The 26446-nt window shown below is 31.5% G+C and overlaps 3 protein-coding genes across 3 annotated transcripts; 1 reads left to right on the top strand and 2 right to left on the bottom strand.

The window, feature by feature from the left end:
* The first annotated feature begins 4059 nt into the window (after positions 1–4059).
* Positions 4060–13165, top strand: LOC108905925 (zinc finger protein 11-like). Its single transcript, XM_018708998.1, has 4 exons — positions 4060–4190; positions 6152–6451; positions 6507–6775; positions 10713–13165. The coding sequence occupies exons 1-4, from the start codon at positions 4074–4076 to the stop codon at positions 12583–12585; spliced, it is 2559 nt and encodes an 852-aa protein (XP_018564514.1). The 5' UTR covers positions 4060–4073; the 3' UTR covers positions 12586–13165.
* A 7199-nt stretch (positions 13166–20364) lies between these two features.
* LOC108905926 (zinc finger protein 11-like) lies at positions 20365–24054 on the bottom strand. Its single transcript, XM_018708999.1, has 2 exons — positions 23916–24054; positions 20365–23416 (listed from the first exon to the last, which is right to left on the bottom strand). Exons 1-2 carry the CDS (start codon positions 23972–23974, stop codon positions 22057–22059), a joined length of 1419 nt encoding a protein of 472 aa, XP_018564515.1. The 5' UTR covers positions 23975–24054; the 3' UTR covers positions 20365–22056.
* On the bottom strand, positions 24006–24790 carry LOC108905922. The gene is made up of 4 exons (XM_018708994.1): positions 24674–24790; positions 24232–24531; positions 24064–24175; positions 24006–24010 (listed from the first exon to the last, which is right to left on the bottom strand). Exons 1-4 carry the CDS (start codon positions 24788–24790, stop codon positions 24006–24008), a joined length of 534 nt encoding a protein of 177 aa, XP_018564510.1.
* Positions 24791–26446: the final 1656 nt, after the last annotated feature.

Genomic DNA, 26446 nt, shown 5'->3' with positions numbered 1-26446 from the left:
CAACGGGAAATCTCTAGGGAGTAATGCCTGGACTCTTTCAATGTGATATGGATATAACAAATTTTCGATAAGAATTTTCCAAACAAGTACGTGTGAAACATTAAATGTTGCCGCGATTTTCCTCGTGCTAGTTTCGGGGTTCTCCTCAATTTCATGTAAAATTCCTTCTTCAAGTTCCGGTGTTCTTACTGTTTCAGGGACTCCTTTAGCACTGTGGTCTACTTTTAAATTTCCGGTTTCGTGAAGACGTCTATGAATCCCAGAAAATGTTCTCGGATCGGGTAGTACGCGATTTGGATACCGCTCTTGGTATATCCTCCTGGCTTCGTATGCATTTCCGTCGGCAACCCCATAAGTAAAATGCATGTCAGCTAATTCACCGATTGTAAAATTTACCATTTTTTATGAGATTTTACCTCCTACTCTAATAATTTTTTAATAATGAAAAATCAATGTCAACTTTATTGCGAAAAGAAGCGTAAAAAATTATGGCACTTTACCCAGCCTACTAATTTTTATTTCATTTGCTTTAAGGGGGCATTTAATGAGCTTACCGTTTTTTCTATCCAAACATTTAATATTATGCCTACGTGAACGTCATTTGTGAAAGTAGAAAATTAATTTTTGCCCCACAAAAAGTGTTTCCACGCATGGTGGGTGTCTACAAAATGGCAACAAAATATCAAAAGCAGTCTCAATGAACTTGGGGAAAAAACTTTTTTTGGTTTTCATTTTTTTACGTGCAAATGGTGCGTCGTACGAGAGTAAGTCTAGGGACCGAATTTGCTGTAAAATAAATGGAGATTTTAAAAATAATTTTAGTTTTTAGAAAAAGCAGTGGCGTACCATTTTTTTCTTCAAAAATGTTTAGTTCAAACCTCGTACGGACGTCATTGGCAAAAATTTTAAAACATTTGCATGTAAATGTTATCTGTTTTTTTAATCTGCATTATACCTGCCTTATAATTGGGCTCCGTCCTGTTTTGGCAGTTGTTTCCAACTAAATAAATAAAATAAATAAATAAATAAATAATTTTTTTACATCAAACAATGCTCCTTAATGATTAATAGGTGTGTACAAAATTTCATAAAAATATCTGGAGTGATAAGAAAATTATAATAAAAAAGTAAATTTTTTCTTAAAACTGTAACACCCTGTAGCTCAAAAATTAAGAGGTTTAGGGCATATGCTGATATTAAGTTTTCCTGTTAAAATGACCCAAGGATTCACACCCTTAAGTATCGGCAATCAATTAATAAACACCCTGTATATATATTAGACTCATATCTATATCTACATCAATAAGAGAATTTATATTCTCTATAAAAAACGTTATTTTTTTGCTGTTATAACAATTTTCCACTTATTACTATAAATAAAAATATATTTTTCGCTGGATTTACCTTCTTTAAGGTCTTAACTTAATTCTTTGATGGTTTATTAAACAAAAAAAAATTTTGTACATTATTAAACTTTATTTAACAATAAATTTCACGGATTTTTCACGAAATATTTTAATTTTTAATTTTTTGTTTTTTCAACTATTATTTCAATTTCTTAAGAAAAATAAAATGCACCATCTTAAAGTAGAGATTTTAAGCTTTAAAAAGTGCTATCATTTTAAAATTATTGAATATGTTGGGCTCAATATTTTTCAAATTAAATTTTTAAGATTTTTTCCATATCGCTCACTGTTTCAATTGTCATTTGAAGAGTAATCTGTGAAAGTTAGATATTTATTTTAAAAATTAAAAGAATGAGCTATTATAAGTCAAAATAAGCGTTTCTCAAGTTTTGTTCCCAATGNATCTCATCATGTCAGCGTATGTGCGTCCTGGGGTTGTGTTTGGGGTGGGTAGGAGGGGCTGTCTGTGTGTTTGTGTAGTGTTTTGTGTCGTGTGTGTGTCTGTGTTTTGTGTTTTTAGCTTTGGGGTACTGGGGGCACCCCATATAGCTGGCGGGGTGTGGCCCGGCGCAATTTGCACACTTGGCGGGCGTGTCTTTGGCCTGCAAATGAACTACTGCAATTTTACTTCACCAATTATACGGTTGACGTTAACCTTAAAAATTACTTTTTTTTATTTACAATTTTTTACTTATTAAATGAGATGAAATACATCAAGATATTGATAAATTTATCTCTTTAATAAATCATTAAAATATAAACCTTTGTTTGCAAATTACATTTACCTTTAACAAACATTTCGCATTTAGTTAAAAACATTAAATATCTTATGTCTTGAGAAAAAAAAACAATGACATTTGCCATGTCACATCATGTCTTTGACAACAGCCTACTTCACTGTTTCACCTAATAACCCCTCAGATAATTTATTTGGAAATGGATGTGTATATTTTATTTCTTGCTAAGAAAACTACTAATTTTTCGAAAAAAGTTAGACTGAAACTTTTTTGCATCAAATTTTAAATAATGAAATTGACTCGGTTCGAAATTTTTTTGTTTTTTTTTTAATAAATTTTGAATCGAACCAGTATTGGACAGGTAAGTGTACTAAAAGTCTGTTTTAGCAAGTAGAAAAAATATATTTCAGTAACAATGTAACAAAAAAATAGAAATATTAGATTTTTTAAATAAATATCGAATAAAGAAATATATCTACACAAAAAAATAAATATTTCTTAATCTAACTCTTCAACAATCATTATATTCACAGGTTTGTTTTTTTTATTTAAAACCGAATAAAAAGTTAGGTGGAGTGTCAACAATTTGTTGAGTATCTATGCACAAAACAAATATAAATGATGTGTATTTAAACCAACTTTCATTTATTAAATATCAACTAATATTGGTATGTAGATATGTTTGTAACTGTAAATAATTTTTTTTAATCAAGTAGACTGTCAAACTAATGAAAAATAATTTAATGAATAATACAAATTGCATTTGTATGACGATGTGTTATTTTAATGTCATCATATTTTTTANATGCTTAGCCGGGGATTAGGTCGGTGATTAAAAGGAAAGAAAGGGATTCTTTCCAGGTAGCCTTAATAAAGGCAGGTAGATTTTGCTCGTTGCAATCACTTCACCTCACAAACAAGTACGTCCGCTCAGCTCGGCTGTTCGCACTGAACATTTAGTTACTCGTATGCCTTTACATTTGTTTATTTTTACACAGTTTTTGTTCTTTCGCACATAAAAATCTGCAAATTGATCTGAACCAAAATGATAACTGTTTTGTTCTAGAATTCGTACAATACGTGCTAAAGTCATGACGAGAGTCAAATTTGTGGCGCCATCTTTCGGTTAAAAATAGTACTAATATATGATGCTTAGTAAATATTACAGTATACTTTAAATTTTAGACGGCCGTTGATTGAAATATTCTGTACAATATTTCAGTCAACGAGGCGGCCATGTAAGGTAGTGTCTACCATTATTGATAGATGGCGCCATCTACTTGGCAAAACGGGAAGACGTAATAAATTCTATTATTGCTAAATGTAATCAGTAAACGTTCAAAATTTTGTCCACCGACTCGTAAAATTTAATAATGTTTTGACCAACAAAAACCAATGTTATTTCCCGATAAAAATAGGTGATGGTTTTTAATTCAGGAGAACGTGGTGGCCACGCAAATAAAAGATAATCTGCTGGTACTAATGTTTGGAATGCTGGAAGTACATGATAGGGTTAAGATTTGCTTCAAATCGGAATTCGGCATTTCGTTGATGACGTCATCTGCCGATAGAACAAATTTTCAAATGTAAAATACATTATAGTTACTATTCTGTTTCAAGTAAATTGAAAACTACACCTAATACAAACAATTTAATCGCAAAGCGTCTTCAAGAAAAAAAAACAGGTATTTCAGATGTAAACCAACAGCGCCAGGTTCTGAAGAACCACATTAGTGCTGTGTACAAGAAAAATTGTTTTCCAGCACTCCGTAATCATTGTGCAAGAATTGTAGACTAGACATTACCATTCTTGTTCCGATAACAGAAGAGGAAGAAGAATAATAACTCTATTCTATGTTTTCATTGAGGTTAAACAACCAACACGAGTTATGATTTTATATTAATTTACATTTCAAAGAAAATTGTTGCAATGACCGGTGTTCAAGATACTTCGTGTAAGCTGTGCCTCAAAACTGTAACCGTTAAAGGTTTTGAGGTAATAGACAACGTTATTAGAGATATTTTAGATGGCCTTTTGCTGAAATTGGTAAGTCGGTGGTAGATATGTATCAGTTCGGAGTCTCTGGTGTATATGGGAACGGTCGATTATCTCGTAAAGTAAGATAAGTATGGAAAAATCATAAGACAAACGTTTTATGGTTTTTTAAAACCTATTACAATAAAGAAAAGTTAGGTATACATGTACAGGAGCAGTCGTGATAAAACAAAGTTGTTATTTCTTTATTGCAACACGTTGTATATTATTCCATATTTCAATTCTCTTCGAAATTCTAAACAAAATTCATATAGCACATCATGTATCTAAACTTAACCGTTTTCAAGATATCGAACTTTGAAAATCATACAAAAATATTTTAGTGCATCAAGTTACCCTCAAAGGCTTTTAGCTCCATAACGACACCGCGTCGTTCTTTCGTCTAATACTGATTATCTTGAGAACGCATGTCGAAAATACATTTAGTGTGAATAATTTTCTCGCAAAATGACACATTTAAGTGAAACCGAACATATTGGAGTTTTAATGATCATAGGATATGGTGATCGAAGAGGAATTCTGACAAAGTAGTGGATATTTCTCATGAATTGCATCTCGATCTGTTAAAATTAATATCCTGATACTTTACAAATAAAAAATGCAAGCATATTTCAAATTTAGAGTGAAAAAGGTTAATCATAATGAATTATTTAACAGAGCCCACTATAATTTTGGATGGTATGTATATATGTTCACACATTTGCTGTAACTCTAGTTATTTATGAGAAAAATAAAAAACCGATGAAAATTAAAAAATTCTAAAAATATTTACGGTGAAGCCGTTCAAGTCACATAGATCCTGCTATGGGCGCTTTCAAAGAACAAAGATTCCCCTATAACTATCGTCTATTAACAATTAAGTAATCTGAAATGAAGCTGAGGTAGGTTTACGTATTAAATGAATAGGAAAATTTTAAAATAAAATAGCGTGTTCTAAAAACTAAAATTAATAGCTGAAATTTGGTGAGAATTTTTTTTCCGATGTTTAGAACTATATTTCGTCAATGAAACGAAAAAAGTAATGTACGTTTGAAACAAAGCACCCTAATGTATATACAGTGTGTCCCACTTAAGCACTAGCTACCCATGTAAAATTGATTGTTATTTATTGACCAATTTATTTAAACTTTTCTATTTGATAGATTTCAGAAAAAGGAGTAGAATGTATAATTTCGTTATTTTGGTGGCCTAAGGCCGGTGTCCCATGCATCCGAAATCCGATGTACGATATCCGGAAATATTTTAATTCGTACGAATGATAATATTATAATTCACATGCATCCGAAATTAATCTCATAGAAATCAAGTACAGAACCATGGAATTTATTACAAGATGAAGATGAAACATTTTCAAATTACAACCATAGTTATATATTATAGAAAATATACGTAATATTATATTTTCTACATTCGACATTATAATATAACATTTATTTGACTGTAAATATATCAAACAACAATCATAGTATGTTAAAAACTTAAAAAGTGAGGTTAAAAAACATACGATTTCGGATAAAAGTTAAAATTATTTCTACTTTTTCCGACGTATGAATTTTAAAAATTTCGGATGAAAATGAGCGGTAAAAATTTGAATGTATATTAACCAATAGGAACACTTTCGGACCTTCGTATCATCGGAATTTGGATGCATGGGACACCGGCCTAAGTCATGACCAACTGAGACGCGTTTTATAGGAAGAAAAAACGAGAAATACTATTAGCGACTTTTTTTTGACAAAAACCACCGGATTCTTATTTAGGACTATCTGAAACCCGGCTATACCAATTTTTGTTGTGATAGAATAACAATTTTACATGGGTTGCTAATGTTTAAGTGGGACACACTGTATATCTCAATTCGCGCACCTCAGCACATTACAGCGACTTAACAATAATTTATATTTTCCGCCAAAGTTATTTTCTTTCTCTGGTTAAAGTTGCATATATTACAGAAATTTGATATCGAAGGCAAGGAGGTTATATGTAACGATTGCAGAAGAAAGTTAGACGCAGCAGTAGAATTTAAGTCAACTTGTCTGAAGACCAATTACGCAATTATTCCATATGTGGATTGTGAAAAAACGTTACAGCTCGATATAAGAGACGTGTATACAAAGCAAAGGACAAGCGAGTCAATGGATATTGCAGATGGCCAGAAAATATGTCAATTGTGTATGCATCCAGTAGAAAATGAGTTTAAGTGTGTACGTGAAGTGGAACTTGAAGCTATCGAGAAGTTGGCTCCTGAATTGGTATGAACGATATTAAATTCTTGCATTTTTCAGAACTTAAAAAACTACTTTGCAGATTATAAACATCATCAAAGATCCTGTTGTATGTAAGGAATGCCTTGATTCTCTGTGCACTCACAACAGTTTCCTGAAAGATTGCTTAGAGGTGGAAGAAAAAACTAAAAGTATTTTTGATAGTTCAGCCCCAGAGAGTCAGATAGATACGTCACCATCTGATTTATTGGTTAAGACTGAAAGCCAGGACAAAGAAATCGACATCAACGAGATGGAAATGTCTATCAAAGCTGAAAGTATCGACATAAAATCGGAAAATGAGGAAGGGAGGTAAGAAGACTATTTTTAACAATAATTTAAAAGGTAACGGTAAGGTCAGTTGGGGTAATCATGAACAGGGGCAATTGTAAACAAGCTTCATAACTTTTGAATTTGGCTGGTAGCAACGACGTACAACGGCATTCGTGACATGTGGATTTTTGTTTTGTTATAGTACAGCAATAACGATTTCATTGTGTTGGTTCTCTGCTTGTGGCAGTTATTTTTCGGAGATACGCCTCAAAAGTTTGTTAAGCAGAATTTGCTTTTGATAAGATAAGGCAATTTATTTATATAGTAGCGTTCATTATTGAATGAACAATGTGAAATCACGTTACTTTTTTAGGTTAGGCTTCACAAATTCATAGTAGATGTGTGTTTACAATTGCCCCGTTAAAAATTTGTAACGGGGTAATTGTAAAAGCATTTCAGGGGTAATTGTAAACGCGTTTCTATATACTCTCAGAAACACAATGGTGCGAGATTATCAGAAGAAACGACCGAACATTGAAAGATACAGCGAATTGGATCTTATTAATGCTGTTAATGATGTAGAGAATATCAATAAAATTTACAGGGAGACTTACAATATTCCTATTGCCGTTACATATCTAAGGATTAAACGAAGAAAAAATACCATGAAGCCTATGAGTTTGCAGGGCGCCGTCTTGCAATCCCAATATAGATGTAGAAACGACTTTGCGAATTGTCTTATAGCTCGAGCTAGAATAGGAAAATCATTTAGAATTTATAGAACGATAAATAGTTAGTTTACATTTGCCCCAATATTTCAAAATTTTTTTTTTTTTTTTTCATGGGTAATTGTAAACACCCTTTTTTTCGGTAACGGTTAACAATGTTAAGTTGCACGTTTAAGGCATTCTAGAAGGTGTTCCAAAGAATGTCCAGTATTAAGGTTATCTTCACAACTGTTAAACTTCAAATTTTAGACTTTATCAAAGTTGATTTTATTATAATCGTTTACAATTACCCCAACTGACCCTATAACTCCATAACTTATTTAATTTTACATCTCTTGCATTAAGGATGGGAACTGACGCACCCCTGGTTGCCTATATTATACCGAAAAGTAGTAGAAAACAGCCCTTTTTTTATTCCAATATATCATTTTAAAGCAATAGAAGAAAGTGGTAAAGTTTCATATCACATTTGGCAAAGTATGAACGAAGACAGTAAAGCAAAAATTAATTGGGATAGGTAAATAATTCGTGAGAAATTAATTTCTGAATATGAAGGTTTTTGGGACTTTTACAAACAAACGATTATTTCTTCATAGTATTATAGAATTATGCAATTTTTTATATAGTTGTCTTTTAATAAATAAACTGATTAGACTTTATTTCATAGTTTGTTCAATACTTTATTATTTAAAAAGTTATATTGGAATAAAATTATTAAAAAATATTCATTCATAAATCACATTATGTCTGAGCTTTAATTCGCTTGATTTGTAATAGATGTCGCACTAGTAAAAATTAATTTTAGAATGGACTCGGGTTATTTTTAACGAACAGCTGTTGTATTGTGGTCAATTTGGTATAACCTGATTCTGAATTGGTAGTCTTGGTTTCTGTTAATTGATACGTAAATATTTAAAGAATGTCATGATCATTTTAGATATATTATTGTATAAAAGTATATAACGTATAACTAACAGTGCAAATCCATACTATTTTATAATTTTAGGAAATATGAAATATAAACAATTTTTAGTTTATTTAAAACAATAATTTATAATTACTATACCTATATTGGTATGTCTGCGGTTAAAGTGGATAAGAGGGAAAACATTTTTATTTTCAATTTTACTAGAAAAAGTAATTCGTGACAAAAAATATTTTGCTTTTTAATTGAATGTGGTTGTCATGAGGAACTTTAATTTTATATATATATACAGGGGGATCAGAAATTTAACAAAATTAATAACGTTGAAGAATAAACTGCTTTTGTTTTTGATAATATAAAAAAATGTTAATAAGAAAAGTAGTTCATAACGGAAAGTTATGTTATAATTACGATTATAATGTGAATAAAGTGGCTTACTTTGGTATAAACAGAAATGAAAGAAAAAAAAAATAATAATTAATATCAAGTAATTATTGATAAAAAAAAATCGCATATTAATATAAATAGAATTTTAATTGTGAATATACATAATAATGAGAAAATATAAAAAATATGTACGATATACTTATTTTGTAAAGAATTATGTACAAAAGGACAATTTGAGACTAATTTTTTTTATGAGAAATATTCAGTTCACTTTACTTGAAAAAATAGTATAAACAGAAATTCTGTGGAACGGTGTAGTTTAATAAATATGTAAATAAACGAAAGTAATAAAGAAATACATAGAGTAGGTACAGTAAAACAGGAAAAAATTTTAAAAATCATAAAATAAAATTATTTCTTTTTATTAATTTGTGCTTCTATAATATAGGATCCATACATCTTTTTTCCTGTGGAATATTTTTGTATATTATTTCAGGTAGTATACAATTTTTATAAAATTGTTCCAATTTGTTGCTATTATTTTTTCCCATAATTCTTCATCTTTCTTAATTTGTTCTACATAGAGCCGGTTGTTTTCACCACTATAGGTATATCACGAAATAACATGTAGACTTCTTCCGGTTATATTTAACTGTCTCTGTATCTGAAAGTAAGAAAAGAATTTTACCAGATAATATTTGTTATAAACAAAAATTATACATTTTTACCTATTATGCTTTTGATTTACCATAATGATATATCTAGTCATACACAATACACAATAGTGCGATAAAGTTTAGTAGAACTGCCTGTAGTAGTGATACGAAAAAAGTTATTTGCTCACATTCACATTTAATTTATTATTATTACCATTATTCGTTATTTTCAGACCGAATCAAACATTCAGAAAATCTTGTTTTTGGCCTGAAAATTTTGCCCTATACAACTATAACTGAAAATAATTATAAACTTTGTCACACTATTGGAACAGCCTGTATGTGCATTGCAACGACAATGTGTCATATTTATATTACGGCTAAGTAAGCGGAAAGTCCATTGTCGCATATGTAATTTTTATTTTCAAATAATCAAATACAATACCTAGATATTTATTTTAATACCTATTATTTACTTGAATTTAGTACTAAATACAACTATGCCTAGCAAATTGTAATACTTACTCTGTTAATGTTTGTTCTTTCATTTAAAAAATGGTAAAGTCCACAAATAAAATATTTCGCAGCCGCAATGCAACAATAAAAGATAACAGCTCAAAGATCCACACAAGAAATAATTACATTCGCTCCTGCTCTAGTCCGAATCCATATAAGTACTAAAACGTAGAATATAATATGAAATGAAACTTTCAGTTGGTTGCAAATGTTATAAATTTGTACAACCACTTGCCATCGTCCTTTTATGTAAATATGTACATTTGTAATAATATGTAGAGGATAGGAAATAGAAATATTTTCAAAACAAAAAAACCGATTATTGCAAATTGGAGTTTTTATTATTTTATTACCCTTCTCTTTTCGTATGCAATTATGCGATAGCAAGAGAGTGATTTAAGCAAGATTTTTTTAGGTGTATTTTGCGGGAATTTGAATGAATGAAATAATCGTACTATTTTTACTACAAACGTATTTCCTGTAGCGACATCTATATGAATATTGTAGTACTTTGTTAGATGAAACGGGACTTTAATTTCCGTTCGTAATTTCTTGTATTTCTAAGGGTTTTTATCATAATTAATTATTTTTAACATATCTTCAGAACAAATGTGACTGTCGTCAAAAATATAATTTATATGATAATAAAACTGAAATAATGACGTGTGTAGTTCAGAAACTTATAATTGCATTTGCAATAACCTATCACCCCCTACAATGAACACCTTACATTGGAAAATACCCTGTATATGTAATTTTTTCAGCGACTCGCTACTGCAGAGCTCCGATAGTAAATCATTCGAGAAGACCGTCCTTAGAGATGCAGAAGAGGATGGATGTAAACATGAGAATACATCGGCAAACGAATGTAACACGAAAGTCAAAGTATTTTACAAATGTGATAAACGTATTTACGATCCTTTGCAGGTTCAAACGTACAGATGTAATGAGTGTGATTACAAAACTATATACAAGAGATATATTAAACAGCATCAACTGAAACATAAAGATCCTTCGCAGGTTCAAATGTACAAGTGTAACGACTGCGATTACAAAACTAAATACAAGGGTGATATGAAAAAACACCAACTGAAGCATAAAGATTTTTCACAGGTTCAAAAGTACAGGTGCAATGACTGTGATTTCGAAACTAAATACAAGCATGTCATGAAGAAACACCAACTGAAACACAAAAACCCTTCGCAGGTTCAAACGTGCAGGTTTAAGGACTGCGATTACAAAACTATAAACAAGAAATGTCTCAAAAAGCATCAGCTGAAGCATAAAGATCCTTCTCAGGTTCAAATGTACAAGTGTAGCTACTGTAATTATGAATGTAAATACAACAATTCTATCAAACTGCATGAACTGAAACATAAAGATCGTACACAGGTTCAAATGTACAAGTGTAACGACTGCGATTACGAAACTAAATACAAGGGTAATATGAAAAAACACCAACTGAAACATAAAGATCCTCCACAGGTTCAAAAGTACATGTGTCTGGACTGCGATTTCGAAACTAAATACAAGAAATACATCATTCAACACCAACTGCAGCATAGAGATCCTTCTCAGGTCAAAATGTACAGGTGTAACGACTGCCATTACAAAACTAATTCCAAGGATAATATGGAACTTCACCAACTGAAACACAAAGATCCTTCGCAGGTTCAAACGTACAGGTGTAATGACTGTGATTACAAAACTATATACAAGAAATATTTCGAACACCACCAACTGAAACATAAAGATCCATCGCAGGTCCAGATGTACAGGTGTAACGACTGCGATTACGAAACTAAATACAAAAATGAAATGAAAAAACACCCGCTGAAACACAGAGATCCTTTGCAGGTTAAAACGTACACGTGTAATGAGTGTGATTACAAAACTATATACAAGAGATATATTAAACAGCATCAACTGAAACATAAAGATCCTTCGCAGGTTCCAATGTACAAGTGTAACGACTGCGATTACAAAACTAAATACAAGGGTGATATGAAAAACCATCAACTGAAACATAAAGATCTTTCACAGGTTCAAAAGTACAGGTGCAATGACTGTGATTTCGAAACTAAATACAAGAATGTCATTAAGAACCACCAACTGAAACACAAAGACCCTTCGCAGGCTCAAACGTACAGGTGTAACGACTGCGATTACAAAACTATAAACAAGAAATATCTCAATAAGCATCAGCTGAATCATAAAGATCCTTCTCAGGTGCAAATGTACAAGTGTAGCTACTGTAATTATGAATGTAAATACAACCACTATATCAAACTGCATGAACTGAAACATAAAGATCCCTCCCAGGTTCAAATGTACAAGTGTAACGACTGCGATTACGAAACTAAATACAAAAATAATATTAAAAACCACCAACTGAAACATAAAGATCTTTCAGAGGTTCAAAGGTACAGTTGTAATGACTGCGATTTCGAAACTAAATACGGGAGTTACATCGTAAAGCATCAACTGCAGCATAGAGATCCTTCTCAGGTTCAAACGTACAGGTGTAATGACTGCGATTTCGAAACTAAATATAAGAGTTATATCAAACGGCATCAACTGACACATAGAGAAGGTGTACCGACTGCGATTAGGAATCCAAATGCAGGAGTGGTATAAAATATTACATGTTGAAGCGTAGAGAGCCTTCACGGATCTATGAGCATGCAAAGGTATGTCGCAGATTCAAATGCAGTACTGCCCATTGAAGTGCAAAATCCAGTCAAAAATTGGGGCATTTAAGAGACTGACCATAAATATGTAAATGTGTAAAATGTAAAGCCTATCGGTAAAAACATACAATATTTTGTAATATACACCGGCTTTTTACCAATACTCCAGCCTGATATTCATTATTTGTCCTGTTCTAAATTAATTATTTGTGTTGTCCTTATGAGTGGGAGTTTTGTATATGTGGATGCGGCAAGATTATGACGGCTTTGGTTTGAGAGGCTGTCGGCTAAACGAATTTTGCAGTAACCACCTTTATTTTCTATGATTAGATAAATGTTTATTTGTTTCATTAATTTTTTTGATTTCTAATTTTTATATGTACACATTTAAAATTAACCCCGCCTCCTATGTAATTTATAATTTTCATTTAATTCTTCGTAATTTGTGTAGGGGGGCCAGGGTGACAAGTGCAAAGAAACGTTATTGTACTAACACTGTTCTCTATTGTATTTTGTCAGTATTATTTTAAGGCGTAAATATAATAAGTTTAAATCTTACTGTAGTTTTTATTATGACTATTATCACAGAATATATAGCTACGCTACAGAAGGTTCTTGGGAATGTATTTAGCGAATAGGTCCTAAGGTGGCTGATAGACGGCACGACGATGCATACTTGTTAAAATTTCAAAACTTAGGAATATAGCGGTATTCCAAAAAAGCAGACTAGCGCGTCCGTTTCCATGACAACCATTTATTGGTACTGCCGCTGTTGTCACATGTTTCTATCTTAATAAAGCGCGTTGCGTTTATGAATTTTAAGGTGGCCGGCGGCCATATTCCCGATCGTGAAATAGTTAAATTTTTGGCGTATTTAGGTACTGAAACCTTGAAATATAAAACGTGTAGAACAAAAGTAAACACAAAAATAAAATCCTTGAAGTACTCTTTACTCATTGTTACTGTTTAAATTTACCCAAATAAAATAATAACTTTTAAAAATGCGTTTACTGATGTCCTCACCCCACATTTTAAGAATTGTTTTCACATACTTGTAATAAATAAACGTAAACAATTATATATGCAGGACTAAATAAGTATACAGGGTGTGCCACTTAAATGTCTTAAGGGATTATTAAATTTATTTAATATTTTCTATCATAATGTCTGTTATATGTAAATTTTAACTTTTCGTTAATACAAAGTCGAGTACACGGTGTACCAAAATTCAATTTCTAGAAAACAGCATTTAGAAGATATTAAATTCAACATTCTGAATCTCAGAAACGAAGCGTTTTCTTAAAATATCCAAAGGAAATTGCGCTACGAAGCTACGGACTATAGTTACGAAACACACATATATTTAAACTAAGGTAGGTAACCTTATAAATTTCGACTTAAAATTGTAACATGTATGTCTTTACTAACTTTTTATGTAAACAAAAAATATATAAAATACAAGAAAGTAGGAATTTTGAAAATAATGAAAACACAAATCTGAAAATAAATAAAAATATATATATTATAAATAAATATATGAAATAAGCAAATAAAAACAAAAATAAACATTATAATAAATAAATAAATGGTAACAGGGTGCATTATAAGAATAATGCATAAATAAAATAAAAAGTGGCAAGTGTTAAATTAGTTGTACACATAACACATAACACATAATAAATAAAATATTTATCAAAATGCAATAATAAACATACATTGTGTCGTCGGAGAGGTGATACGACTCTTGTAAATGACAAAAAATTTTAGAGTTACAATATGGTCTTCTGGGATTGATGTGCCACGATTTCAAGTTCGTAAAATTCAGTATGCCTTGGAAATTTTGAAAAGTTTGATTTCAGTCACTAGTAAAGTGGCATTTCTGTACAAGATATGACAAAATGTTATTAAGAAAAGTTTCTCCGAATAAAAAATTAGGTAGGTGTACACAATTTCAGTGTCATAGCCGTACTTTCAATTTCTGCCTGAATATTTTCGATAACAAAATGCCGTAAGATACGTCAAAATTTGATTAAGAAAACTTTTTCATAATGGAGAACTTTTCTAAAAAAACTAGAATCGTCCGAAAAAAACTTCAAATTCGTCTTCAGCACCGTCGAAAATAGGGTAGAATATTTTTATTAAGACTTGAAAATTTTATGATATAGTAAATTATTATCGTAATTTATGTTATTGTATGTACACTCGCAACATAAAGGTTTCTACTGAGATCGAGAACGATATTTTGTTTAAATTATGAGAGCTTAACCGCTTGCCTATATGCAGTCTGCAATTTTTTTATTATATGTTCCTAAGTAAAAGCAATTACTGACAGCCGTAAATCTTCAAAATTCTTATTAATAACTCAGAGCATCGGTCATTTAAAGTTAGTAAACCTCTTACGTTGGAAACCTTTATGTTGCGGCGACTGTACATGTATTAAAAAAGCAAAATTAATATCTGAAAAATTATTATTAAGGACAGTGGGATTATACAATCTTATATTTTTAAATTATTATTTGCAAAAATAAAATTATGGATTCAAAAAATGCAGTCAGTAGTATTATTCACGTATGTAAGAATTTTACACTTACCACAATGTATAAGCCATTTATTGCATAAATCTTCATTTTTATGTGGGAACCGAAACATTCGAACTCCCGATTTTCGAGTTTCACCACAATTAAAATATTGGCACTTGTTTCCAGCCATTATTGTTATTCTATTCTAGTCTGTGCACTTTAACACTAGTGAAACAAACTGAAATGAAATGATCTGCCGCTATGTGAAAAAAAATTGTATAAAAACATTTGAATGCAGGCCCTAGACCTACGCCCTAGCTTAGCCAGCGCGCGCGAGTGCAGGTGCAACGATTTACAATTTTAACCCAGAATCATGTTTAATACTGTACTGTATACTACTCGCGCTTTAGCAAATTCATAGAACTTCTCAAAACATACGTCACATATACCTAACATATTATAAGACAAAAAATATTATTATTCATTACCTATTTAAATATTTTTAAAATTTCTAAAAAACTCGGTTAAATGTTTTTTTTTCAGTTTGTTGCAGAGTGGCGCACCAAAAACGAAACAGGCGATTTTGAGCACTTAATCAATTTTTAAAAAGAACGAGTAAATTATGCTTTGAAGGAGGAAACTTTCTGAGCATATACTATCAGAAAAATACTTACTCTGTATATTGTCGGGGATTGTTTCAGGATTCGTTACTAACTCTCATCCTTGCTTGTTACATTAATCAATATAAGTATTTACCAATTATGAATTATTCAGGTATCTGCAATAATCCGCAATAGGAGTAGTTCTGCAGTAATGACAAACATTTTGACTCTTTTTTGTGATGTTATCTTTTACAAAAGTCCATGTTTTATACGTCATCGTATACAGAAAAAAAATCTGCACAATAATAAATGCAAAAAAACTATTGCCATTTAAAAAAAAAAGTTGATTATTGCTTTTCAAAAAAAAAAGTTTAAAAATATTGCAGTCGGCTTCCTCTGAACTGTATTTAGAACCACTTTATTTGACTTGTTATTTTTTGAAATCGGACTATAAATAACGAAGTTATGGGTTGGGGCGTTTAGGAGACACCCTGTATGTATTTTATTTGTACATATGTATATTCTTAATTACAATTTAATTGTAAATTAAAAAATGTAAGTTGTCACTGGTATATAGAAATGCATATTATACATAACATATATATTATTTAATACTTTTCATCGTTTAGGTATAATATCAGGGCAAATAGAACTTTATTTGCCTTGATAATATCCTAATAATTCCTGTAAAATTTACATCCGGCAACGCTGTCTAAACGGGGCAATAATCCGACTCGCCTCTGGCGTCACCTACGAGCTAGGAGCTAAACTTACACTCTCTACTGTACATGCGCAGTTTGAAAGAAGCTGGATTTTAGAGCCGGCTTCTTTTCGGGGACTATATTTTAATACATTGCACGAGCCTTCTGTAGCGTAGCTATATATTCTGTGCTATTATATGAATATACAGGGTGGTCCCGAGGTAATGGGCCAAAATTTATGGGCAGACTTCCCAAGCAAAAATATTGCGATTTAGCCAAACTTACTTTAGTCCAAAAGTTGATAGTTAAAGAGATACACGGTGTTAAATGTAAAATATCATTTCAGATTTTTTTTTTCATTTATTCCTTAACAAATGCAAATATCTTCAAAAAATTTTGGGGTTTGGAGTTTTCTGGGTACAGGAATTGAAATCTGTTCACATTTTGGTTATAGTTCATAGAGGGCGCTAGCTGCGGTAGATTGAATGTATTAAAAACGACATAACTTTTTTGTACTTTAAGGTATCTCATCTTTGGTATCATTCTTATTTTCCAACTTTTTTTACACCAAAGTGGTAAGTATACTTTATGAAAGTAGCTATCTCGTACCGTTTTCGAGATATTTGGCTTTGAAACTTCCAATGCTGTTGCATTAAATAATAATTAAGTACCTACAGGTATTATTAATTTAACGGTAGTTTCTTAAGTAGGATTTGGACGAAAATCAAATAATTGACGTCTTCCACTTGTCTTATTGCTGTCATGTGTCTGCCAATTTCTATTAAGTATTATTCGTACCTAATTAAAATTACATCTTAGCTCACAATTTAAATTATTTACTCGTATACATAAATGTGAGATAGAATGCTTCGATTTTGGAGTTACATGAAATCGGAAACTATAAACACCTGAGAAGAACTTGAGCAGCGGGTTTTAAATGCTGCAAAGTCATTTCGCGTTAAGGATTTATACAAATGAGACAATATTTTAATAAGCGCGTTGATAAATGTATCGAAGTTAGAGGTGGACATTTTGAACAATTATTGTCAAAAGGGCATATTTTTTACTAATGTTTACTATTTTACTGTGCATTACAATATTTAATTCTAAATAAACCCTTGTTTTTGACATTTCTAAATTATTTTAATTATTTCAACTATTAGCATTGGAAGTTTCAAAGCCAAATATCTCGGAAACGGTGCGGGACAGCTACTTTCATAAAGTTTACCTTTTTTGTGTAAAAAAAGTTGGAAAATAAGAATTTGATACCAAAGATGGGACCTTAAAGTAAAAAAAATTATGTCATTTTCAACACATTCAATCTACGGCAGCTGGCGCCCTCTATGAACTATAACCAAAACCTGAACAAATTTCAATTCCTATACCCACAAAACCCCAAACTTTTGTGTAGATATTTGCATTTACTAAGAAATAAATGAAAATAAAGTAAAATGATATTTTACATTTAACACCCTGTATCTCTTTAACTATCAACTTTTGGACTAAAGTAAATTCGGCTAAATGACAACATTTTTGCTTCGGGAATCTACCCGTAAATTTTGGCCCATTACCTCGGGACCACCCTCTATACGTAAGATTAAATGAATTGCATAGAAATTCTTTACATATGCATTACATTGTATTAATCTGTTTTTTGTTTTATTGACTATTCCCCTACTTTATTATAAAGTCTAAGGAAAATAAAGGTTATTTATTTTATTTATTTATTTATTAAAATACGGAACCCTTTACTTTTGTTTGTTTTTACATAGCTTCACTTTGGTCTTTTCCGGTACATGAAAACCTGCAAACTAATCCGTATCTAAAAAAATAAAAAGGGTCACCCTTGTAACGTCAAGAGTTCTGGCTGAAGAACAACCCCCAAATTTTTGGTATATGCAAACCGGGTATTAAATACTTCCGCAACAGTGCGTCAAATTTTATTTAGCAACATTCAACAATTTACAAGTGATTTGCATAGAGGTATATTCTGATCAGGAATTAAACTTAAATACTATTAAGCCTTCTGAGTAGGCGACTAGCAGTACATAATGATAAAGTTTTTGTATTTTTTGGTATCATTTCTTCGAGCTGGCACGTGTTTTTTCTTACTTCAGGCTTGGCAATTTTTGAATGTGAATTATTGATTGTGTGAATAACAGGCCAACAAGGGTCAAGAAACAGACACACTAATAAGCATTCCCAAAGGATTTTGGTGCGCTGAATCCGATTCTGGCCGCAGAATTGCTGTGTCACGTCAGGTTTTTGAGATAACCTAACCTAAAAGTGCAGAAAACACTGTTTTTCGTCATATTTGAGGTTATGTAGTAATGCCATTCTTTTTCAAAAAAAATACATATCATTTAAAAGTACAAGGCTCCCTCTTTCGAATGCCGTAGAGTTTGTTCCAATATCTTTTTATTTCGTTGAGATATCGCATGTTGAAATTTCTAAGTTTATCAGTTTCTTAATATGCAAAAATCTACTAAGGATTTCTTAGATGTCAAACGGGTGATTGCAGTTCAGAAACCTTGAATACATACGAACTCAAACTCACAAACTCCAAACCCACAAACCGTATGGGTATGAAGTTTCTGAATTGCAATCGACTGCTTGATGTCTAAGGGATCATTAATAGATTTTCGCATATTAAGAAACTGAGAAACTTAAAAATTTCAACATGTGATATCTCAACGAAAAAAAAAGATATTTCAGCAAATCTACAGCATTCGAAGGAGGGACCCTTGTACTTTTAGATTCAATGTATTAGTTTTTTTTAAGAATAGATGGCATTACTACATAACCTCAAATATGACGAAAAATAGTTTTTTGCACTTTTAGGTTAGAAAATCTCAAAAACTTCAGAGTAATAAATAAAGGAGAGACCGCATTCCCTATTTCAGTATACAGTATAAACATGTAACCACAACCTATTGTATGTTGATAAACAAATGATATATAAGTAAACTCAATGGTCCCTGGTACAGTGGCGTACCGAGTTTAGGTTTAAAATCATAATCAAATCATAATATAAGGAAACCATAAAAATTATACTTTTTAATAGAATTTGATAAAATCTGAAATGCTCGATTATTTAAGCTTTCATGTGTAATAAATAGACAATAAATAGGAAAAAGATAGCGGTTTCTTCAAAATATATAATTAATATTTTAGAAACATTTCCAGAACAAAAGAATGACTAAAGAAAACTCCTCGATTGAAACTGTCATTATACTATAGGTACCAAGCGAACATAATTTTACAAGTATCCAATGCTACAAAATATGATGAATGTCATTGCGTGCTCTTAGTTCTATTATTTCGTAGTAGTTCTCGATTATTGGAAAAACTACATTTATTAGAATAAATAATTTAAATAAAACTACAAGGAGCAAAAATATATTTCATTAAAATCTGCTGAAATATAAACAATGCAAAGAAAACGAAACATATTTGTACTAAAAGTAAACGTTCCAAGCACGTTTTAAATGTACGCAACAAAAATAAACTGAATTTTGAGCTCATAGCATTGACAGCCCCTCTTTTATGGAATACGGACATGTGATTGAAGATGTTTTATAGTAACATCTATAAAATTTCCTTCACTGCATATTTCAAAAATCGCAAAAAGTTAATATTGCAGGTTTCTAATTTAGATAAATATTGTTTAATGTTTCAAATTTCCTCTAAAATGTGAAAATTATTATTTTCTGGTTCATTCACACTTTCAGGAGTTATATAAAAATACTCGTCTTACTGTGTTAAATCTTTTCAAATATAATGTTAAAAGTTAAGGTAATTATTATTTAAACGTGTACTAGTAACTTATTCCATTGATATTTTTAAAACGACTAAGCGCATTAAATATTAAATATTTTCTAAACTATTGTAATAAAAGAAATGGTAAGCAGTAACAATTTTTTATTAAACACTTCATTGAAAAAGTAGCAATGGCTATTGAATGCAACGCACTTAAAATCATTAAAGCTAAGCCTTCACCGTTCAAATTGTCAATGTGACTAAAATCCCACTGCACATCACTCAACCGAACAGTAAATTCGTGAATTTTACTTTTATTTACAATTCTGTTCCTAAAAAAAGTCAATGCGATGAATTGGCGACATATCGTATACACGTAAGACACCCAGATGATCGGATACCATAGGGTCACACGTGCCTGCTACCGATTTATCTAAGTTTATATTAGTTAAAATATTGTCAAGGCATGATTTACAATTACCAGTAATTCTAGTCAGTTCGCTGATAAGGTGAGTAATGCCCAATGTAGACATAAAGTTACAAATATCTTTCAGTGTACCGTGATAAGTTCAATGCCCAAATTTATACCCCCTACTACAATGATAAATTTATTTCAAGGTTTTCCAACTGGTCTTACCCTACTGGTCAACCGTATAAACTGTTAAGTACAGAATTTTTTCAAAGCATCCACTTCTGGTTTACCGCAACGCTCATCTCGAAAATCATATGAGCAATTAAATATTAAGTTTTTGAGCTGGATGTGAATAACGGGACAGATTGCATTGCTGAAAACTACCGCTGCATAGGAATGACAAGGGGAGGAGGATGCTTTGAACATTTTTGAGGATAATTAAAAATTTAAGTGAAAAAAATGCTTTATTTAATTGTCCTCTTATTCAGTACAAATAGAGTTTATAGATGATAATACAGGTTGTCCCGATTTTAATCAATTAAACATTAAGGGTATTTAGAACAACCAAAAACGGTACTTTGTCTTCCTTACTTCGATATCTCACAATTTTCGAGAAACGAGGTCTAAAAATCCCCAAAAAAATCCATTAGCTGTAAATAGTCCCTGAAATAATAAGATATTTGTACTTTTTTTTTTCAGAACCCGAATATCTACTATTTCAGAGGGAACATTTTTCGGGGGTTTTCAAAAGCCTCTATCTCGAAAATGGTTCATATTTCAAAATACAAGACATAGTAACATTATTCTTGGTTGTTCAATTCGCTCCCAATGTTTGACAGATTAAAACTGTGACACCCTGTATATAATAAAGTCATATTCACATATTTACGATCGGTGCCATATTCAAACTCTTCGCTGTTAGCAAATCACACTGGTACATTTGCATTTAAGAACTCTATATGATATTTAATACTGCTCCTACATTTAGTTTCATAATCCTAGTCGTTACATCAGTATATGTGAACCCGAAAGATCTTTGTGTTTCAGTTTGTGTTCGTTGTATTCAGATTGGTAATTGCTGTCATTAGGCTTGTATATTTGAATATGCGAAGGATCTTTATGTTTCAGTTGGTGCTGTTTGATATAACTCCTGTATTTGGTTTTGTAATCAGTCATTACTGTACATTTGAATCTGCGAAGGATCTTTATGTTTTAATTGGTGTCATTTCAAATAATTTTTGTTTTCAGTTTTGTAATCGTGAAGGATGTTTCTGTTGGTGCCGTATCATGAAACCCTTGTATTCGGTTTGGTAATCGCAGTTGTTACAGCCGTACGTTAGAACAGACAAAAAATATTTATGACTCAGTTGATGTAATTTGACATTCTTGTCTAGTTTTATAATTGGAGTCATTACACCTGTGCAGTTAAACTCGTGAAGGTCTATTATGCCTCAGTTGATGCGTTTTTATATATTTTCTGTATTTAGTTTCGAAATCACAGTCGTTACACTTGTACATTTCAAGCTGTGAAGGATCTTTATGTTTCAGTTGATGCCGTTTGATACTGTTCCTGTATTTAGTTTGAAAATCACACTCGTTACATATGTACTTTTGAACCTGCGAAGGATCTTTATGCATCAGTTCGTGCCGTTTGATATATTTCTTGCATATAGTTTTGTAGTCACAGTCATTACATCTGTACATTTGAACCTGCGAAGGATCTATATGTTTCAGTTGGTGTCGTTCCATATAATCTCTGTATACAGTTTCGTAATCACAGTCGCTACATCTGTACATTTGAACCTGCGATGGATCTTTATGTTTCAGTTGATGCCGTTTGATACTCCTCTTGTATTTAGTTTGAAAATCACACTCGTTACATCTGTACTTTTCTGTATGCATCAGTTCGTGATGTTTGATATATTTCTTGTATACAGTTTCATAATCACAGTCGTTACACCTGTAAGTTTGAACCTGTGATGGATCTTTATGTTTCAATTGATGCCATTTGATAGATCGTATGTGTTTAGTTTCAAAATCGCAGTCTTTACATCTGTACATTTGAACCTGTGAAGGATCTTTATGTTTTAGTTGGTGCCCTTTGATATTCCTTTTGTATCTAGTTTCATAATCGCAGTCCTTACATCTGTACATTTTGATCTGCGAGGGATCTTTATGTACCAACTGATGGTTGATTAAAAGTGTATTATTCTTTGATTTGTAGTTGCATTCCTCGCATTTATAAATTGGCAGTTGCGAAGCGTCCTTATGTATCAATGAGTTGTATTTGGTCTTACAGTCATACTCATCACATTTGTTTGAGTCTTTGTGTTTTATACAATGGTTATTAAAGCTAATCCTCAATTTTGTTTTGAAATCGCAAAAGTCGCACTTGTACAATCGTACTTCAGATGCGCTTTTGTGTTTCACCTGATGCTTAGCAAGCTCACACCTGTTCTTTGTCTTGTAATTACACGATTGGCACTGATGTATATGTATTTTCGAAGGGTTTCTATGTCCCAACTGGTGCTTTTGAAATAATTTCTTATTTTGAGTTTCATATTTACAGGATTCACATTTATACACCTCTGCACTGTTTTCGTGTCTTGCACAGTGTGCCGTAAAACAGCTCTCGCTTCTAGTTTTGTAAATACATTTATCGCATTTGTACGATACTTTGAGCTTCTTCTTGGATTTCGAATTACGTTCGTTTGTTGATCCATTCTCATATTTACAATCGCTCTTGTCGTATGGTCCTATATCGGAACTCTGCAGCAGCGTGTTGCTGAAAAAAATTACATATACAGGGTGTCCGCGTTTTTTGTAGCAGGACTTTCACAACTTGTACTAAAAGTCCTTTAAAAAAAAAGTTCATGTAAACATATATGTATAGTTGCGTCGTTTTCGATTTACAGAGTGTTCAAGTTTAAAATGAGAATTAATTTTTTATTCTTAAATTGAAAACCCCTTTTTAGACTTTGTTGGAACTTTGCAACTTTGTAATAATAATACTCATTTTCTCACAAAATTTAATATGTCCTATTTTCTCCAGTGGCATCACAACAAGACACCAGCTTGATAAAAATATAAAAAAATATGGTAAGCCACTACTTTTTGGTTAGTTTGAAATTTTTCTCAGATTTAGCTATCAAAAATACAACTTTTTTTGTTATCTGCCACAAAAAACGCGGTCACCCCGTATACGGTATTTTGGTAACAATTTAATAATATGTGTAGTTAACAATATACGCTGATTTAATTGTATAATATTAATGTAAAAATACCTCTTTTCTTCATCTTCTGATTTTATATCGATACTTTCAGCTTTGATCGACAATTCCATCTCATTAATATCAAATTCTTTGTCCAGGTTTTCAGTCTTAACGAATAAACCACATGGCGATATATCTGTTGAACTTTCTGTGTCTGGACTATCACTAATCTTTTCTTCTACTTTTAGGCAATGTTTTAGGAAACTGTTGTGGGTACACAAAGAATCAAAGCATGAATTACATACAATGGGATCTTTGATGATACCTGTAATCTACAAAGTATAATTTTTTTATTGCGAAATATGCAAGCATTTAACATCATCGATACCATTTCAGGAGCCAATTTCTCGATAGCTTCAAGTTCCTCTTCACGTATGCACCTAAACTCACTTTCTACTGGCTGCATACACAATCGACATATTTTCTGATTATCTGAAATATCCATTGACTCGCTGGTATTTTCCTTCGCATACACATCTCTTATATCGAGCTGTAACATTTTCTCGCTATCCACATATGGAATAATTGTGTTGTCGCTATTCAGACAAATTGACTTAAACTGAAATGCTGCATGTAACTTTCTTCTGCAAACATTACATATAACCTCTTTGCTCTCATCATCAAATTTCTGAAAATGCAACATTAATCAAACGAAAAGAAAACTGTGGCAGAAAGTAACAATCAAGTAAAAAAAAAAGATTATTGTTCGCTTTGAACGTGTTGAGAATCTCGAAACGTTAGTCGAGATTAAATCCATTTCACTGACTTACCAATTTCAGCAACAGAACATGTAGAATGTCTTTAGTAGCGTTGTCTATTATTTCGAAACTTTTATCAGTTACAGTATTAAGACAAAACCTACACACAATTTCTCGAACACCACTCATGGCAACAATTTGCTTTAAAATGTAAATAAAATACCTAATTCCAGTGTTGTTCCTGGGATATATTTCTATGTACTGAAATTAGTGATACCAATGTACTGATTTGAAACTAAATTGTACTGACGCGGGAAGTTCAAAATTTTAAAAGGCAATACTTGAATAGTATGTGTGTAATACTTATAAAACGTCGAATCAGATTGTATGTGAAAAGAAACACAATAATGACTAACTTTTTAATATCTAATTTTAAGTGTACATTGTACAAATATACAAAATGGTATAGTAGCTGCAGGAATTCAAGCAATACACTTCATATTATGAACAAACGTCATATTTTTATCAAAATATAAAAGAAATCGCAACTGAGAATAATGAAACTATAGGCTTTTTTCGCGATTGAATATTGGTGAATATCTGACTTGTGGCCACTATTTCAATCTCTTTTGATCTTAGTTGTTATATGGTAGTTTAAATCTCTTTACTCACTCATATTACACATACCACAACATACGACTTCACACACGAAAAAAAGCCTTAAATATTACATTAAATGGTTACATTAAATTACGAAAAGTTTTTTTTAAACGTGGCAAGACTGAAAATTATGCCGACAATGAAACAATTGCGTGACGTCATTCATATTTATTAACATTTTAAAAATAAAGCAGTCAGTCCCGCAAGGACTGAAAATCAGTATCAGTGTACTGATGTACTGCAAAACAGTTAATTGTGCTGATTTCAGTACATTTGTACCGACAGGAACAACACTGCCTAATTCTAGTTTTTAGATATTATAACCTTAATTAAAACATAATAATAATAATAATAATAATAATAATAATAATAATAATAATAATAATATCTCTACTCCTCATGTACATACATATGTACATGTAGATGGTTTTTGTTCTCCTTCGTCTTCGTAACAGCAAGTTGACAATAACTACTTTCCAATAATAGTCTAGGAAAGGAAAAGTTCCTGATGTGTTCAGCTATTGCTCTACTCTTTAGAGTCATTTCACAGGATAGTCCCCAGATAGGCGCATTCGCTCAAATTCACAGAGTACCAACCAGAGATCCGAGTTGATAGGGAAAAGTTGTCTCTGTTTTTTATCTTTCTCTGAACCGTATTAAACGCAATACTTCTCTCTTTGTCGCTTTAAATGTAAAACAGAGGTAGGTGGAGCTAGAGCTCGTTCTCGGTATAGAAGAAATTTGAAATGGGTTTGGGAAATAATAATGTTTCTGATACAATTTGGTAGGTGGCGCTAGGTGGAAAATATTTATGAGATTAAATTTTTTGAATTTTATAAAATTCGACAGATAGCCAGATAAAAAAACGAGAAGTTGATAAATTCAAGATACGTTCAGTAAAACTTATATGGTTTACAGAAATTAGTTAAATAGCAATGAAAATAATATTAACATTATGACGATCGCATTTTATATAACCTACCCACTAAACACGAAACGTAAATGAAACGTTGCAAATGAGATGTTTTACTGAACATTTGAAACATTAACTAGAAACGTTTCTGTTGCATTACAGAAATGTAGCACTTGAAAACTTATTTAGTGAAACATAGCCGAAACGTTACAATTGAAGAGAGTTTGAAACATTACTCGAAACATTCCCTTTCGAGTAATGTTTCAAACTCT

The sequence above is a fragment of the Anoplophora glabripennis genome, unplaced genomic scaffold (genome assembly GCF_000390285.2).
Source record: "Anoplophora glabripennis isolate ALB-LARVAE unplaced genomic scaffold, Agla_2.0 scaffold236, whole genome shotgun sequence".
Lineage (NCBI taxonomy): Eukaryota > Metazoa > Arthropoda > Insecta > Coleoptera > Cerambycidae > Anoplophora > Anoplophora glabripennis.
This window is presented reverse-complemented; position numbering and strand designations above follow the sequence as displayed.

Excerpts from the sequence above, each read along its gene's own strand:
- LOC108905925 (XM_018708998.1), top strand. The coding sequence starts at position 4,074 with ATGACCGGTGTTCAAGATACTTCGTGTAAGCTGTGCCTCAAAACTGTA. Across the intron at positions 4,191-6,151 it reads ATGGCCTTTTGCTGAAATTG|AAATTTGATATCGAAGGCAA; the intron begins GTAAGTCGGTGG and ends CATATATTACAG. Across the intron at positions 6,452-6,506 it reads AGAAGTTGGCTCCTGAATTG|ATTATAAACATCATCAAAGA; the intron begins GTATGAACGATA and ends ACTACTTTGCAG.
- LOC108905926 (XM_018708999.1), bottom strand. The coding sequence starts at position 23,974 with ATGGAATTGTCGATCAAAGCTGAAAGTATCGATATAAAATCAGAAGAT. Across the intron at positions 23,417-23,915 it reads TCAGAAGATGAAGAAAAGAG|CAACACGCTGCTGCAGAGTT; the intron begins GTATTTTTACAT and ends AATTTTTTTCAG.
- LOC108905922 (XM_018708994.1), bottom strand. The coding sequence starts at position 24,790 with ATGAGTGGTGTTCGAGAAATTGTGTGTAGGTTTTGTCTTAATACTGTA. Across the intron at positions 24,532-24,673 it reads ATGTTCTGTTGCTGAAATTG|AAATTTGATGATGAGAGCAA; the intron begins GTAAGTCAGTGA and ends TTGCATTTTCAG. Across the intron at positions 24,176-24,231 it reads AGAAATTGGCTCCTGAAATG|ATTACAGGTATCATCAAAGA; the intron begins GTATCGATGATG and ends TATACTTTGTAG.